The sequence below is a fragment of the Lepidochelys olivacea genome, assembly GCF_965140295.1.
Source record: "Lepidochelys olivacea isolate rLepOli2 genome assembly, chromosome: 1".
Taxonomy (NCBI): domain Eukaryota; kingdom Metazoa; phylum Chordata; order Testudines; family Cheloniidae; genus Lepidochelys; species Lepidochelys olivacea.
In genome coordinates, this window is record NC_140411.1 from 2,812,199 (window position 1) to 2,829,751 (window position 17,553).

The 17,553-nt window shown below is 47.4% G+C and overlaps 1 protein-coding gene across 1 annotated transcript; it reads right to left on the reverse strand.

Moving 5' to 3' along the window:
• Window positions 1-7,724: 7,724 nt before the first annotated feature.
• On the reverse strand, window positions 7,725-8,672 carry LOC311514601 (olfactory receptor 52R1-like; the record flags this gene model as incomplete). The annotated part of the gene is made up of 1 exon (XM_084617167.1): window positions 7,725-8,672. The coding sequence occupies one exon, from the start codon at window positions 8,670-8,672 to the stop codon at window positions 7,725-7,727; it is 948 nt and encodes a 315-aa protein (XP_084473293.1).
• Between the last annotated feature and the right edge of the window lie 8,881 nt (window positions 8,673-17,553).

A 17,553-nucleotide genomic window follows, 5' to 3' on the forward strand; every position in this document is an offset into this window, starting at 1 on the left:
CCCCAGTTCCCCAGCCTAGGACCTCAGAGCTGTACTGTCTTGCCCTTGTCTTGCTGGGGGTTTGGAAGCTGTGTTATCAGTGGGGGTAGCAGATGATAACCCTGTTGAAATGCTGATTGGGAATGATTTCTTCCGAGTAGCTCAGGCTGTTAAAGTGTCTGCCTGCAGGAAGAAGGAGCGTTCTGCTGGGACCCCAGAGGGAAAGGGGAAAGTCCCAGGCACTTCAGAGGCAATGGCAGAGAGTCTCTTTGAATCCTCTGCAGCAGGGGGAAGCTGCATGCTTCCAGGGGTGAGAGTTGTTCAGATCAGCTCCTGCCCTGCAGCTGAAGGTGAGAACTCCTCCGGGAGGGAGGGGAGGATACTTGCAGTCAGTGAGAATTCTCTTCCAGCTGTTAGCTGCAAGCCTATTACATCTGAATCAGGGAGAGATCCCACTCGAGGGAGCATAGCGAGATGTGCCTTGTGGTTGGGGATGAGGGGCCCGGAGGAGGAAACAATGGGAGTAGAACAGAGGTGGGCAAACTATGGTCCGCGGGCCACATCCGGCCCATGGGACCGTCCTGCCCAGCCCCTGAGCTCCCGGCCAGGGAAGCTAGCTTCTGCCTGCTCACCTCCCAGGCTTTCCAATAAGCCTGTCCTGCCGCTCTGAGTGGCCTGGTAAGGGGGAGGAGGGGAGTTGGATAAGGGGCAGGAGGTCCTGGGGGGCAGTCAGGGGACAGAGGACGGTTGGATGGCATGGAGGTTTGGGGGGGGCGGTCAGGAGATAGGGGTTCTGGAGAACCTGTCAGGGGGTAGGGGTGTGGACAGGGGTCAGGCCAGTCATGGGACAGGGAGCAGAGGGGTTAGATAGGGAGTGGGGACCTGGGGGGGGGTGGTTTGAGACAGGGTGTCTTGGGAGGGGGCAGTCAGGGGACAAGGACTGGGGGGTTGGATGGGTCAGGAGTTCTGAGGTGGGCAGTCAGGGGGCGGGGGTATAGATAGTGGTCAGGGCAGTCAGGGCAGTCAGGGGGCGGGGGTATAGATAGTGGTCAGGGCAGTCAGGGGATAGGAAGCAGGAGAGTTGGATGGGGGTGAGGTCCTGGGGGGCAGTTTGGTGCGGGGGGGTCCAAGGAAGGGGCGGGCAGAAGACAAGGAGCAGGGGGGGCTGAATAGGTCAGGAGTTTTGAAGGGGACAGTCAGGGGGTGGGAAGTGGGAAGGGGAGTGGATAGGGGCCAGGGGCCAGGCTGTTTGGGGAGGCACAGACTTCTCTACCCGACCCTCCATACTGTTTGACAACCCCGATGTGGCCCTCAGGCCAAAAGGTTTGCCCACCCCTTCAGTAGAAGAACACCTCCTCACTGGTCACTTGGGAGAGGGTGCCCAGGACAGAGCAGCTGATCTGGGGTCAGGCCAGTCATGGGACAGGGAGCAGAGGGGTTGGATAGGGAGTGGGGTCCTGGGAGGGGGTGGTTTGAGACAGGGGGTCTTGGGAGGGGGCAGTCAGGGGACAAGGAGTGGGGGGTTGGAAGGGTCAGGAGTTCTGAGGGGGGCAGTCAGGGGGCGGGGGTATGGATAGTGGTCAGGGCAGTCAGGGGATAGGAAGCAGGAGAGTTGGATGGGGGTGAGGTCCTGGGGGGCAGTTTGGTGCGGGGGGGGTCCCGGGAGGGGGTGGGCAGGAGACAAGGAGCAGGGGGGGTTGAATAGGTCAGGAGTTCTGAAGGGGACAGTCAGGGGGTGGGAAGTGGGAAGGGGAGTGGACAGGGGCCAGGGGCCAGGCTGTTTGGGGAGGCACAGACTTCCCTACCCGACCCTCCATACCATTTGAAAACCCCGATGTGGCCCTCAGGTCAAAAAGTTTACCCACCCCTTCAGTAGAAGAACGTCTCCTCACTGGTCACTTGGGGGAGGGTGCCCAGGACAGAGCAGCTGATCGAACATCTGGGCACCCAGGCACTCAGGCTGTGAGAGGGATCTGTGTCGCTGACCTCGCAGAAGGGAGCAGTCACAGGACTCAGCGGTCACGGACAGACAGAGGGGTGACGGAGGGCACTCCAATTGAGGCCCTCATTTTTCATCCCTTTGTTCCTGATGTTCTTGTGGAAACAAACTCTGTCTTTTTCAAACAGGATGCAGATCCAACTAAAGAAGTGGTTGTCTGTGAAAATGCTAATGACCCATCAGACAGAGGGTAGGAGGAAATTCCCTGGGGTGGTAAGAAACAGAAAGAGCTATGAAAGTGCTGCTGAGAAAGGACACTCCTCTTCCCCCAGAGAGTAGAGATCACAACCTTCGAGGATAGGGAGATGGGAAAGGACCTAGTGCTTGAAGTTGAGATCACAGGAACAGTACACGTGAGGGGCGGATTTTTTCATGGGCATAACTCTGGGGTTGAGAAGAAGCTCCACAGAGGGCTAGCTAACATACAAAGTCCTCTTACATCCTTACCTCACCAGACCCTGGCTTTTCAAGACCCCAAAGATAACCTTAGCCTGAGATCCTTACTGAAGGGGACACTAAGGGTGGGGAGGGAACAGTAACTAAACACATGGTAAGGTTCAGGGAGGAGTTGAAAGACACAGTGAGTCTTGAAAAAAACAAACTGTCCAAACAAAAGATGTGGTACAATAACAATATATCGGAAACCAGTGATAACGTCTGAGGACACTCCTTCTCAGCTAACACCTGTAAACAGGCTCAAGGCTTGTCAGAGTAGGGAAAACATAATTAAACCTGATCTCCTGCGTGGAAGGAGAAACTGAGGCACACGTCCTCGTGGCATTGATGAATATCTCTATTGAGTTGCCTGTTGGAAAAGTACAAAGGTTAACAATGCTGAAGAGATAAAAGGAGAGGTTTTCTAGTGACCCAGAGAAGGCTGAGTTTTGAGATCACTGGGCTGATCTACAAAGTGGTAAAACTACACAGAACTTTTCAACAGCACCTGTGGGTAAAACTACAATGTTTGCAACACTTGGGAGTTGAATGGTCAAAATCTAAAGAGGGCCTTGGGCACACTGCTTCTGCCTCAGTCAGTGACTAACACTTCTGCAGTAAATTAAGGGGTGATATATAACATTCTGTACCAATACGTACCAGTATTTCAAACTTCTTTGCTCCTTGGTAACAGCCACAATGTAGTTTACATCCAGTCTACCCATCACATTGTGGATAAACCTGTAACCCAGAGTTCTTTCAACCCAAAGCTCTTGGTAACTTTTACTCTGTTCGAGGTGGTGTCAAGAAATAAATCAGGGGAGGCAAGGCCGTCCCACCGATAGATGGCTGGCACAAACAGGACAACACACGAGTGCTTTCACTTAAAGCTAAACTTTACTTAGTCTCAAGCACTTATACACACGTCCGCAACAGGTTAATAAAACACCCCCAATCCTTGATCATTACCAAAGCTGAGTGTGGCTTTCGAGTGGCACAGCGGCAGCCCGTCTGCCAGTGGGGAACACAAGATGCATCCAGAGGAAGAGACCAGTCCCGAAGAGTCCCACCACCTCAACCTCCCCCCCCGCTTATTTATACATTAGTAATAGAATGACATGTCCCTTAAAGAAAACTTGTTAAGCAAGCAATTCCAATGGGCAAGCAAGAGGGTTTCTTTTGATTATTGATTAACCAGGTGTGGGTTTTTCCTGAGTTTGCAGCCTTGAGACCCCAATAGACATTCCTGGAGCACATCCTGCTCTTCTAAAATGCATGTATCAGCAACGTCAACACAATTCTTATCAGAAAGGACGTGGGATCAAGCTGCCCTCTCTGTGGTTCCCCCCACCCCCACCCGCCTTGGCTCAACCTTGACTGCTGAATGGCCAATTTACAGCCTGCTGACTTGGCTACTTTTAGCAATAAGCCATGGTGGTTTCAGGCACTTTACTGGTTTTCCAAAGTCTCCCCGTACAAACCATTCAAATTATGGCCCATTAAGAAACACAATAGGCCTTGGAAGAAGCTTATCCCCACCTGATGGACTTTCCTGTGAATGTTCTCGCTAGTATATGGGTAATGATCCTTGCTATGAATCACTGAAGCATGCAAGGACATGAGGCCAGTTCATGTGACACTGGGCTCCATCCTGTGCCTGTATTTTTCCACTAACTGTGCTGGGAACATTTGCTTTGGGAAAATGAAATTCACTCTATATGACAGAAACTGTAAAAGGTGGAAGCGACATCATCACTTGGCCTCACTCCCCCACAACCCAACACCTGCAAAAAAACTTAACAACAAGGACTGAACTGGGGATGTGGTCCCAGGCTGAAGGGGATTCTTAGCCTGGGTATGCAAGATTGGTTGACTGTTTCTATCATCGGGATGAGACACTGCTTGATTGAAATCCTATCTAGTGTAGAGAACTTAGAAGGTGATTTGGTTTATTTCTTATGAAACCAACTTTGAGCCGTGCAATATTACTTATAATCACTTAAAATCTATCTTTCTGTAGCAAATAAATTTGTTTATCTTTTTCGACCTGAAACTGTGTGTTGTTTGAAGTGTAAAAGGGAAATCTGCTCAGGAACACAGGTGGGTTCATTGTCATCTACACACTGAGGGAGTGGCTGAGAGTGGCTAGTGAAAGTATTCATATAACTGCAGCTGGGTGTATCTCTGCATGTGTATGGCTGTATGTGTATGGGGATAAGTGCAAGATCTAGAGAAGATTGCATCTTATCATATCCTCAGTGTGTAAGAGGGGGCCCATATTGGTATGTCAGAGGGCTCAGTGGTACCCCAGTTCCAGGCTGCATCCAGGGGAACTCTGTCATAGCCACCCAATGAACAGACCCTGCTAGAATTGAGTCTGTTTCCTTCTTGCCATGTGTTCAGCTACTCACGGAGAGACCGTGATAACATCACGGAAGACAGGACCCATCAGTTCTGTCTGTCATTCTCTGTGAGTCCTTAGCCAAGGTCATCTCTCCCCATCCCTCAGTTTACCTATCAGTATCATGGGGATATATTCATAGAGACTTTCCTTTGCTAGGTGTTTTGAAGATCCTTCAATGCAAAGACGGTGGGCAATTTATGAGTTTACCCTGTATAAGCTTTATACAGAGTAAAATGGATTTATTTGGGGTTTGGATCTCATTGGAAATTGGGTGTCTGGGTGCTAGAGACAGGTATCCTGCTGAGCTGTTTTCAGCTAAAGCCTGCCGCTTTCGGGGGGTGGCCCAGATCCTAGCTCTCCGTTGCAGCAGGCCAGTGTGTCTGACTCAATAAGGCAGGGTTCTGGAAATCCCAAGCTGGCAGGGAAAACTGGCTCAGAGGTAATTTCAGCACACCAGGTGACAGTCCCAAGGGGATCTCTGTGACTGAACCCATCACACTGATCTCTCATCTCCTAGCAACAGCCCCATGCGTCTGCAGATATTGTTCTTTTCTCCCCTCAGGCATCTTTCTGCAGATCAGTCTGTGTGCTGGCTACCCAGATCTCCTAGACATTTACAGTCTATCAGACCCTAGGGAGGCTAAGACATTATCTCTATTTTTCTTAATAATCAACTCTAATATTAAATATACACAAAACACAGAGCACAGAGCCTGAGTGTTTTCATCTTCTTTTAGGAAGTTCCCTTAATTACCGTTTACTCTTAAAGGTGGATACAGAACACAGAAGTGCAGACAGGTTTGTGTCCAGCCTATTCCCATTCAGATGATCGATTCACCACTAGAGGCTGAACAAACCCCACTGGGATTGCACAGAGCTATATTACAAACGGTGCACCCGCCGTGTTGGCTTTTGGCGTCGGATATTGCTGCAGAAGCTGATGTGAGAGAGGTGTCGGTCATGACACCTCATGGTGATTCCCAGGGAAGATGCTTCCATCCCAGAATTCACAGGTACCCATCTCTCATTGAGAAACTCACCTGCTCAACAAACTCAGTGCAACCTGGGCGTGATGCGACAGAGAATAGGTCTCTGTGGTCCTTTCCACTCTATGCGGCCATTAAACATTCAGGGCCCTTGCCACTGGTGATGAGTTTGCTTCAGTATCACTGGCCAAAATATCTCTCTTTTGTCTGAATCCCTGTTGACCCTGGTTTATGGCCTCTCACCCCAAGCTGGCTGCATTTCAGTGGCACAGTCAGAGAGCCCAAACAAAGGGTGGTGCCTCCATCTCGACATACAATGGCCAATCCATTTCTGAATCCCATTTGGCTAAGCACCTTCCTCCAAGTGATAAGGGGAGGTTTTGGAACAAATTGATAAACATAACAGTAGTAAATCACCAGCACCAGATGGTATTCACCCAAGAGATCTGAAGGACTTCAGGAGTCAGTTCTCTGTTAATGCACAGAGACTGTCACATCCTCTTCTTGCATTTCAGGTCTATGGCTGTTAACAGGAGGGTTACTATCTGAATTCTATCTCCCGTAAGACATGGAGGTGCTAGGGCTCTGAACTGGAATAACTATAAAAAATGTCAACATGAACAAGACATCTTCTGTCCTAATGTCATTTGAAAAGTAGAACAAACTGTTTTGCCTGTAAGTTTCAAAAAAACCCAATTCAGACTGAAGCAGACACCCAGTGTGGGAAATTCCAGTCCAAATGATTAAAGATTTTTTGAACTTATAAGAAACTGAAAATAAGGTCTTCTAACTGATGTTGTCAGATAAACTTCATTAACGGTGGTGTCACCAGCACCACCTATCCATTTGTGAATCCCATTCAGTTAAGCTCTTTGCTCCAGTAATGACTGTGGAGAGGAGTTCAACAAGCCAAATATCGTGGAATCATAGAATCATAGAAGATTAAGGTTGGAAGGGACCTCAGGAGGTCACCTAGTCCAACCCCCTGCTCAAAGCAGGACCAACATGAACTAAAACATCCCAGACAGGGCTTTGTCAAGCCGGGCCTTAAAAACCTCTCAGGATGGAGAGTCCACCACCTCCCTACGTAACCCATTTCCAGTGCTTCACCCCCCCTCCACTACTGAAATAGTGTTTCTTAATATCCAACCTAGAGCTCCCCCACTGCAACTTAAGACCATTGCTGAAAGCTAAGGAAATAAGCCACACAATAGTCTCTTTCCTCAGAACTTTACAGCTGAGCTTTCGGGGCCCACAAGCTTTATGGTGCACAATCTCGGCTGCCTGCCTCACAGTCCTGCTCCCACAGCTCAGCGGATTTTATAGGGTTTCCTGGCTTCCCTCTGTGCTCCAGACAGGCCTGTCAGCCCCAGCACTGTGTCCTCACTGTACTCAATGCAGGTTCCTTGCCAGGCTGCACCAGATCCCATCCCAGCCCTGCAGCATGGAGAGCCCAGATTGCGGTGGGGGAGGGGAGGATGGTGGAGATGATCCAGCAAGTGGCTGGGGTTGGAAAGGAGGGGAGCGAGCAACAGCATGGTGCTTTGGGGGGAAAGGCGTAGCTTGGGCGGGGCATGGGAGGAAGAGGCTGAGAAGCGAGCAGGGCCTTTCGGGAGATGGAACAGGGGAAGCTGCCTTGTGTAAAGAGGTGGGGCAGGGGGCAGGGCTTTGGGGAATAGACTGGGCAGGATGCGGGGCCTCAGAGGTCAAGTTAAAAACAATTAGAATGGTGGCAGTCCTATGAGCTATACACAAACCGATTCCTCAGTTTGTCACACTGACACAGCACAGTAAGTCCAAAAAAGGATTTAATGTCAATTTCACTGTCCAGTAAGTGATTCAGGGAAGGGGGTCCAGCACCATGTCACCAGACAAATCTGCATGGAGCTCATTCTCAGATTCAGAGCACATGAAGGAAACTTTAGGCCCCTTTATGAGTAAAGAGCCGGAGCAGTCTTACCCGGATCTTTTTGGTCCTCACCCCATAGATGATGGGGTTTAGCATGGGGGGCACCAGGAGGTACACGTTGGCAATGAGAACGTGGAAAGGAAGGGGCACATTCTGGGCAAATCTGTACATGAGGGAGATGAAAAGACGTGGGATGTAAAAGGCTAAAATGACACAGAGGTGGGAGACGCAGGTTTCAAATGTCTTGAGCCGGGCGTCTTTTGTGGGGAGGCTGAATATGGCCCTGAGGATCTGGGTATAGGACACAGCGATAAAAATCCCATCCAGACCAGTCACACAGAATGTCACAAAGAGTCCGTAGAAAGTACTGACATGGGTGTCGGCACAGGCCAGCTTCGCCACGGCTATGTGCAAACAGTACGGCTGGGGGATGATGTTGGTTGTGCAATATGGCCAGTGTCTTACCAGGAAGGGAAAGGGCAGTATGAATATGCTGCTGCGCAGAACCACGGCCAGGCCCATCTTGGCCACCATAGGGTTTGTCAGGATGGTGGAATGTCTCAGCGGATCACAGATGGCCACATAGTGATCGAAAGCCATGGCCACACAGATTCCAGACTCCATCACTGAGAAGCAGTGAGTGAAGTACATCTGGGTGAGGCAGGCATTGAAATTGATCTCCTTGGAATTGAACCAGAAGTTTGCCAGCATTTTGGGCAGGGTGGACGTGCACAGGATCAGGTTGGTAACAGCCAGCATGCAGAGGAAATAGTACATGGGCTCATGGAGGCTCGGCTCCGTCTTCACGATGAAGAGGATGGTGAAGTTCCCCAAGACGGCGATGGCGAACATGGTGCAGAAGGGGATGGAGATCCAGACATGGGCTGCCTCCAGGCCAGGAATGCCCAGCAGGATGAAGGTGGAGGGGTTGGTGAAGTCGGTTGTGTTGGAATCTGTCATAGAGTAGGAGAGAAGTTCTCTCCTGCTTGTACCACATGTTTCCATGACTTCCTGTAGATGCCCAGAGTGATGGTCGCAGTAAAATTACCTGGATGGAGAGACAGTGTTAAATGAGACAATGCATGTACTACTGGGGGCTGTTCTCATGGGTGAAGCAGATTGGTCGCCCTTCACACACTGAAAAATGATATTTTAATAATTCAGAGAAATGAACTATGAACAAATGACCTTACTAATCTGAATTCCATATTTTATGGTGCTCTCTGCCTCAATAATTCCCACTCATCGTGGTGTGGGAAACCTTACTGGGCACCAGTAGGAAACACAAGTGTTTGTGTTTAACAATAACAATGGTTATTCATCATTGGTCCTAAGGCCTTATCTATACTACCAAGTGTTTTTTCGCTCAAAGCAGTTTTTGATGAAGAAACAGCGGCGGTGTACACACTGCAAAGCCACTTTCAACAACAGAACTGCTCAGTTTCAGTGACAGAATATAATCACTTTGACAGGAGGTTTAAGGCTTTTTACGGAAAATTTTTGTTTATTTTATTGCTGAAATTGGCTCCACAAGGCATCCAACATTGCCCATCCTGACTGCTGTGGTGAACAGTTTCAACTGCTCTCCCTTCCAACGAGGTGAACAGCTTCCAGCCTTCCCCCTTTAAAGGCTCAGGAATTTTAAAATTAATCTTCCCGTTTGCTGGGTGTGGAGTGCTCACACCACACTTTCCCAGGTGGCCATGGCAGCTCCACGCTTGGGCCACTGTGGAGCTCCTGAATCTGCTCCGTATTTGGGGAGAGGAGGCTGTGCAGTCCCATCTGCGCTCCAGCCCTAGGAACTGCGATACCTAAGGGCAGATTTCATGCAGCTTGTGGGAAAAGAGCTGTGATCAGGACACCCTGCAGTGCACAGCAAAGGGGAAGGACCTGAGGCACGCGCACCAGAAGGCAGGGGAGGCAAACAGTATCTGTGTTGCTGTGCCACAGAGCTGCCATTTTTATAAGAAGTTGGATGTTATCTTCAAAAGTGACCCCATTTCCACCACCAAGAACCCTGTGGGTACTTCGGTGGGGGTACTCCTATCAGTGTAGTTAATCCACCTCTCTGAGAGGTAGTAGCTCTTTCGATGAAGAATTCTTCAGTAGACTTCTTGCTGTATATACCAGGGTTAGGTTGCTCTAGCTATATCTCTGAGGGGTGTGATTTTTTTTTTCGATTGCAAAAAGGAGCAAATGCAATTTTCATTTGCATTAGCAGAGGCCTAGCATGCCAGTCACGGGAGGGGAGAGTAGCCCTTTTCTTGGTGATGGTGAGGCCTCAGCTGGAGTATTGTGCCCAGTTTGGGTCTCCAATATATAGGAGGGATGTAGAGAAACTGGAAAGGATCCAGAGGCAAGTGACAAAGATGAGCCACAGGGTGGAATGGAAGCCATAGGAGCAAAGGCTGAAGAAACTGGGTATGATCAGTTTGGAAAAGGGAGGATTTTGGGGGGACCTGAGAGCGGTCTTGAGATACTTGAAAGGTTGCCATAAAAAAGATGGAGGAAAGTTGTTCTCTGTTGCCACATGGGGCAGGGAAGAGGCAATGGGTTCAAACTACAGCACAGCAGATTTAGATTTAATCTCAGATAAACTTCCCAACTGTAAGAACATGAGGACAATGGAACAGACGCCCAGGCAGGTTGTGGAAAGTCCTTCATTAGAGGTTTTCAACAGGAGGCTGGATAGTCATCTGTCTCGGGCGGTTTAGACACAACAAATCCTGCATCTAGGCAGAGGTTAGACTAGCTGATCCTTGTAGCACCTTTTAACTCTGTTGCTCTTTTGACTCCATGATATCAAATCCTGGTGTCGACCAGGTCTTATTCAAACACAAGTTATGGAGCTCAATACTGGGGTAACTGGGAGAAATGTAATGGCCTGTCTTACACAGGAGGTCAGACTGGATGATCTAATGGTCCCCTCTGTCTATAAACCCTAGGAATCTATCAATATAGAAAGTAGTCCAGGCATTTATATTTATTCTGTCTCATAACACACAAACAAGGGAATATTCAATTACACTGAAAAGCTGAACATATAAAATTGATAAAAGAAAACTTGTTACATAAAACATATTTGGCCTGTGGAACTCCTTGCCACAGACATTATTGGAGCAAAGAGCTTAGCAGAACGGGATTCACAAATGGATTGGCCATAGTTGGTGGTGCTGGTGGCATCACCCAGAGTTGAGTCTTTCTGACACCTTCAATGACACGACTTCATTTTCAGTTGCATATAAGTTTGACAAACATTAATCTGAAATTTCCCATGTTGGGTGTCTACTCCTGGTTGAATTGCATTTTAAAAGTTTCATGGCATAACAGTTCAGCCAACTTTGGGAATGAAGCTAGGGGAGAAGATGTCTTGCCCACATGGAAAAATTGTTATATTTATCCGAGCGAGGAGCCCTGGCACCTCCATGCTTTTCAGCAGATAAATTCTCGTAAGAGCCCCAACCCCTCCCCTACCCCATTAACAGCCAAAGCCCTAAATTTCAGGAGGAGGCGGTTACAGTGTCTGTGCATTAACACACAGCTGGCTCTTGAGGTTTTACTCAGTTCTTACTCCAGACTGGATGTTTTTCTGCAATATCTGCTTGAGGGCTTGTCTACATTTAAAACATGACAGCAGGGCTGCAACAGAGGCCTGAGCAAACTGCGGCTCGCAACCTCTGAATCTAGCCTTGTACTGGACGTCTACTAACAACTTTCATCCTGAAGGATCCAGTGTGCCACTGAAATTAAGCCACGTTAGGGCTGGAGCCCATCATCGAGGGTCACAGTAAAGAGGGGCATTTTGGCCCATGATGCTAGAGCAAATTCAGCACCTGTGGCAAGGGCCCTGGGATGTTTAGTGGCTGTGTGGAGCAGAAATGAATTCAGACCTACTCTCTGTCCCATCATACGTATGTTGCACTTGGTTTGTCAAACCGAAAGAGATGGGTACCTGTGATTTCTGGGACGGAAGTTTCTTTGCTGGGAATCCCCCTCAGGCAGCCGTGTCCCACCCCTCTGTCACCCCAGCATCTGCAGAAGTATCCCATGCCGAGAGCTGACACAGGGATGTGCACTGTTTATAATATAGCTCTGTGCAATCCCAGTGGGGTTCGCCCAGCTCCTAGGGGAGAAACGGTGCCTGGATGCAAACAGGCTGGAGACCAGACACTCTCTAGCCAGTCCCTCTCTTTCCATTGCCGTGCTGTGTGCTTGTTATCCAGCTTTAACAGTAAACAGCAATTAAGGGACTTTCCCAAAGGGAAATGAGAACTCTTGAGCTCTGTGCTAGGTCAGAGAGGAATTGGCTGCTCTGTGTAGGTGTGTATATTTAGAAATTATAGTTGATTACTAAGGAAGCTAGGGAGAGTGCCTAGGTCTCTTAGGGTCTGATGCTAAGTGCCCAGGAGGGATGGGTAGATAGTAGACAGACAGATCTGGAGAAAGATGACTGAGGGGAGACACAAACACTTTCTGGAGGCACTTGGGACTTTCACTAAGTGATCAAAGATCAGTAATTCTCACATTAACTATTACCATACCACATAGAACCTTTCATTGAAGGATCTTCTAAATACGTAGCAAAGGAAAGTCACTATGAACATATCCCTATTATATCCATAGATACACTGAAGGACAGGGAGACATGACTTGGTCAAAGTCAAACAGAGAATGACAGACAGAACCCAAGAGTCCTGAGTTTCCTGCCATAACAGCAGTCTCTCCATCAGTAACTGAATGCATGATAAGCGGGAAATGGACTCATACTGTCATAGGGTGTGTTCATTGGGTGTCCGTGACAGACTTCTGTAGGGTTCAACAGGGGTACCACTGAGCACTCTGACATACCAACCTGTGCCCCTCTCATACTGTGAGGCTCTGAAAAGCTTCAAGCCCATCCAGGTCTTGCACTTACACAGTTACATCAGAGCTGTAATGTCTTTCCCTTGTCAGAAGACTGACCAGTGTAAGTTTACTGCCCTGCCCCCTTCCCTCAGTGTGGAGAGGACAATACACCATCCCATGTTCCTCAGCAGATTTCCCTTTGTACTTCAAACAACACACTGTTTCAGGTAAATAAATAGAAAGCAGATGTACTAAGTAGAGAAAGATGGATTTTAAGTCGTTATAAGTTTTAGAGAACAGATCAAAGTTGGTTACTTAAGAAATAACCAAAATTGCAATCTAAGATCTGTATGCAAGACAGGATTTGAATCAAGGAGTGTCTCACCCTGATGGGAAAAACAGCCCACCCATCTTTCAGACACAGGCTAGAAACCCCTTCAGCTTGGGACAACATACCCAGTTCAGTTCTTATCCCTGAGGTGGTTCCGGGTGTTGAGTTGTGGGGGGAGTGAGTCCAAGTGACAATATCACTTTCCCCCATTACAGCTTCTGCCATGTGGAGGGAACTTCATTTTTCCAAGCAAAAGCCCCCAGCACAGTTAGTGGGAATCTTCAGGCACAAGACGGAGTTCAGTGTCACATGAGCTGGTCACGTGACTTTGCATGCTTCGATAATTCATAGCAGGGGCCATTATCCATATCCTGGCTCAACATTCACAGGAACATCCATCAGGTGGGGATAATCTTCTTCTAAGGCCTATCATGTTTCTTAATGCACCATTACCTTGAATGGTTCATTCATAATATGCTGTCTAGATGGGATGTGAACTACATTGCGGCTGTTACCAAAGAGCAAACACATTTGAAATACAGGTACATTGTCAATATTCATACTTTAGGTAAAAAAGAATACATGCATACAAATAGGGTAATCATGTTCTGTAAATGATAACTTGTCCATTGATACATTACAGGACAAACTTTATATAAAACACATTGTAATCATATGACCATGGTAAATATGGTGACGCAAGGGTGTTGCTTTGGAGCACATAATATCAGAACTCGCCCCTTAGTTTACTGCAGGAGTGTTTCTCAATGACTAATGCAGTGTCAGTGTGCCAAATGCCTTAATTGGGTTTTGACCATACAACTCCCAAATGTTGCAAGCATTGTGGTGTTACCCACAGGTGTTCTTGCAAAGTTCTGTGTCCCTCCAACACTTTGTAGATCAGGCTAGTGAACTCAAAAGTCAGCAAGTGTGCCTTCTTAGGGTCACTAGAGAAACTCTATTAATGTCTGTGCAGCATTGTTTACCATTGTGCTTCTCCAACTGGTGATATCTCAACAACGATATTCTACAAGGCCATGAAGTGGTGTGACTCAGTTTCCCCTTTTACACAGCAGACCAGGTTTATTATGCTTTCCCTGCTGAGAGAAGCTTTGAACCTCTTTACAGATGTTGGCTGAGAAGCACTATCCCCTGAGGAGCACTATAGGTCTTCTTGTTTACTACTCATAGCACGGCAAATAGCTTTTCCCAGAAATCATGCATTTTACAACTTTTCATCAGATTTACCATCACTGCCAAATTCTTTGTTGTTAGGTTTACTATTAGTATCAAACTTTGCATCATCAGATTTAACATCATCACCAAATCTTTTATCCCAGGTAGATGTTTCCATATATTTTTATTCTACCATGCCTTTTGCTTGGACAATTTGGTTTGTTCAACATCCATTGGGTTGTTCAATTGCTCTATGAACCTCAGTATGTATTAATTTACTGTTTTTTTTCTTTTCCCTCAGTGTCCCATTCAGTAGGGATCTCAGTCTAAGTTTATCTTTGGTGTCTTGGTATGCCCGGGGTGAGGTAAGGATGTAAGGGGACTTTGCATTTTTGCTTGCCCTCTGTGGAGCAAAGAGGAATGGGGTAAAAAGGAACATGCTTCCCACCAAGTGTAAAACACTCTGTCTGTGCTTTATTCATAATCGATTCTTGTGTCTGCTCAAAATCATCACCTAGAGAAGCCATCTCATCCACAGTTTTCATGCTTTTCTCCCACAGACACTGTGTTTCATCATCTTAACATATATTTAAGAAATGTTCCTCAGCAACAACATCAAACATTCCTTCAAAGCTTGTAACTCCTTTGCTCCTTGCCCACTTGCCCATCAAATCCTTCATTTTATTCACATATTCCACATTACTCATACCAGCACCCCTCTGAGGATTTGTCAGTTTCACTCTATATGTTTCAGGGGTAATCTGAAATTGTTTCAAATCTATTTCTTTGAATATAGAACAATCTAAATGATTCTCAATTAGCATTTTATTGACTATATCCAGATCTTCACCAATTAACTTTGCAACTAAAGTGGGCATCTTCTGGTTATCAGGAATCATATGAATCACAAATAGCGTCTCAAAGCTAGTGAAGTATTCAGCGATATCACCTGCCTCGTTGTATTCAGGACACATCTGTTCTGATTGGTGGACTTTTCAAGAGGTCCCTGCCTTTCTCCTTTCCAACCTCTGACCACCTCTCCAGTCAAAGTTTTTTTCTTCTAGCTGTGTTCTAAAGTGTTGAGTTGTGGGGGGAATGAGACCAAGTGGTGATAACACTTCCCCCTTTTCTAGCTTCTGCCATGTGGAGGGAACTTCATTGTCCCAAACAGAGATACCAGCACAGTTAGTGGAAAAGTACAGGCACAAGATGGAGTCCCGTGTCACATGAGCTGGCCACATGCCCTTCCATGCTTTGATGAGTCACAGCAGGGGCCTTTACCCATATTTCGGCTACAGGTGGGGACAAGCTTCTACCATGGCCCATTGTGTTCATCGATGAGCCACCCAGTCATATATCCATTCACAATGTGCTGGCTAGACTGGATTTAAACTACTTTGTGGGAGTTACCACAGGAGCAAACACATTTGAAATACAGGTAGCTCATCAACATTTGTTACTTCAGAGGCAAAAATGATACAGACACACAGATAGGATAATCACATGCAGCAAACCACGGTGTTTCCATAGATACCTCACATGACATATTTTGTACAAGATTTGTTGGAACTATATAACAGTGGTGAAAGTGGGGTGCCAGGGTTTTGCTTTGGGGGTAGAGAGTGTCACAGCAATGTACCTATAGAACTGGAGCTCTAGGCCAGTGCACCTCCAGTTCTATCTTACGGGAGATAAAAGTCAGACAGCAACCCCCCTGTTAACAGCCATAGACCTGAAATGCAAGAAGAGGATGTGACAGTCTCTGTGCATTAACAGAGACCTGGCTCCTGAGGTCCTTCAGATCTCTTGGGTGAATACCATCTGGTGCTGGTGATTTACTACTGTTATGTTTATCAATTTGTTCCAAAACCTCCCCTTGTCACTTGGAGGAAGGTGCTTAGCCAAACTGGATTCAGAAATGGATTGGCCATTGTATGTCGAGATGGGGGCACCACCTTTTGTTTGGGCTCTCTGACTGTGCCACTGAAATGCAGCCAGCTTGGGGTGAAAGACCATAAGCCAGGGTCAACAGGGATTCAGAGAAAAGAGAGATATTTTGGCCAGTGATACTGTAGCAAACACGTCACCAGTGGCAAGGGCCCTGAATGTTTAATGGCCACGCAGAGTGGAAAGGACGACAGAGACCTATTCTCTGTCGCATCACGTCCAGGTTGCACTGAGTTTGTCGAGCAGGTGAGTTTCTCAATGAGAGATGGGTACCTGTGAATTCTGGGATGGAAGCATCTTCCCTGGGAATCACCATGAGGTGTCATGACCGACACCTCTCTCACATCAGCTTCTGCAGCAATATCCGACGCCAAAAGCCAACACGGCGGGTGCACCGTTTGTAATATAGCTCTGTGCAATCCCAGTGGGGTTTGTTCAGCCTCTAGTGGTGAATCGATCATCTGAATGGGAACAGGCTGGAGACAAACCTGTCTGCACTTCTGTGTTCTGTATCCACCTTTAAGAGTAAACGGTAATTAAGGGAACTTCCTAAAAGAAGATGAAAACACTCAGGCTCTGTGCTCTGTGTTTTTGTGTATATTTAATATTAGAGTTGATTATTAAGAAAAAATAGAGATAATGTCTTAGCCTCCCTAGGGTCTGATAGACTGTAAATGTCTAGGAGATCTGGGTAGCCAGCACACAGACTGATATGCAGAAAGATGCCTGAGGGGAGAAAAGAACAGTATCTGCAGACGCATGGGGCTGTTGCTAGGAAATGAGAGATCAGTGTGATGGGTTCAGTCACAGAGATCCCCTTGGGACTGTCACCTGATGTGCTGAAATTACCTCTGAGCCAGTTTTCCCTGCCAGCTTGGGATTTCCAGAACCCTGCCTTATTGAGTCAGACACGCTGGCCTGCTGCAATGGAGAGCTAGGATCTGGGCCACCCCCCGAAAGCGGCAGGCTTTAGCTGAAAACAGCTCAGCAGGTTACCTGTCTCTAGCACCCAGCCGCCCAATTTCCAATGAGATCCAAACCCCAAATAAATCCATTTTACTCTGTATAAAGCTTATACAGGGTAAACTCATAAATTGCCCACCGTCTTTGCATTGAAGGATCTTCAAAACACCTAGCAAAGGAAAGTCTCTATGAATATATCCCCATGATACTGATAGGTAAACTGAGGGATGGGGAGAGATGACCTTGGCTAAGGACTCACAGAGAATGACAGACAGAACTGATGGGTCCTGTCTTCCGTGATGTTATCACGGTCTCTCCGTGAGTAGCTGAACACATGGCAAGAAGGAAACAGACTCAATTCTAGCAGGGTCTGTTCATTGGGTGGCTATGACAGAGTTCCCCTGGATGCAGCCTGGAACTGGGGAACCACTGAGCCCTCTGACATACCAATATGGGCCCCCTCTTACACACTGAGGATATGATAAGATGCAATCTTCTCTAGATCTTGCACTTATCCCCATACACATACAGCCATAAACATGCAGAGATACACCCAGCTGCAGTTATATGAATACTTTC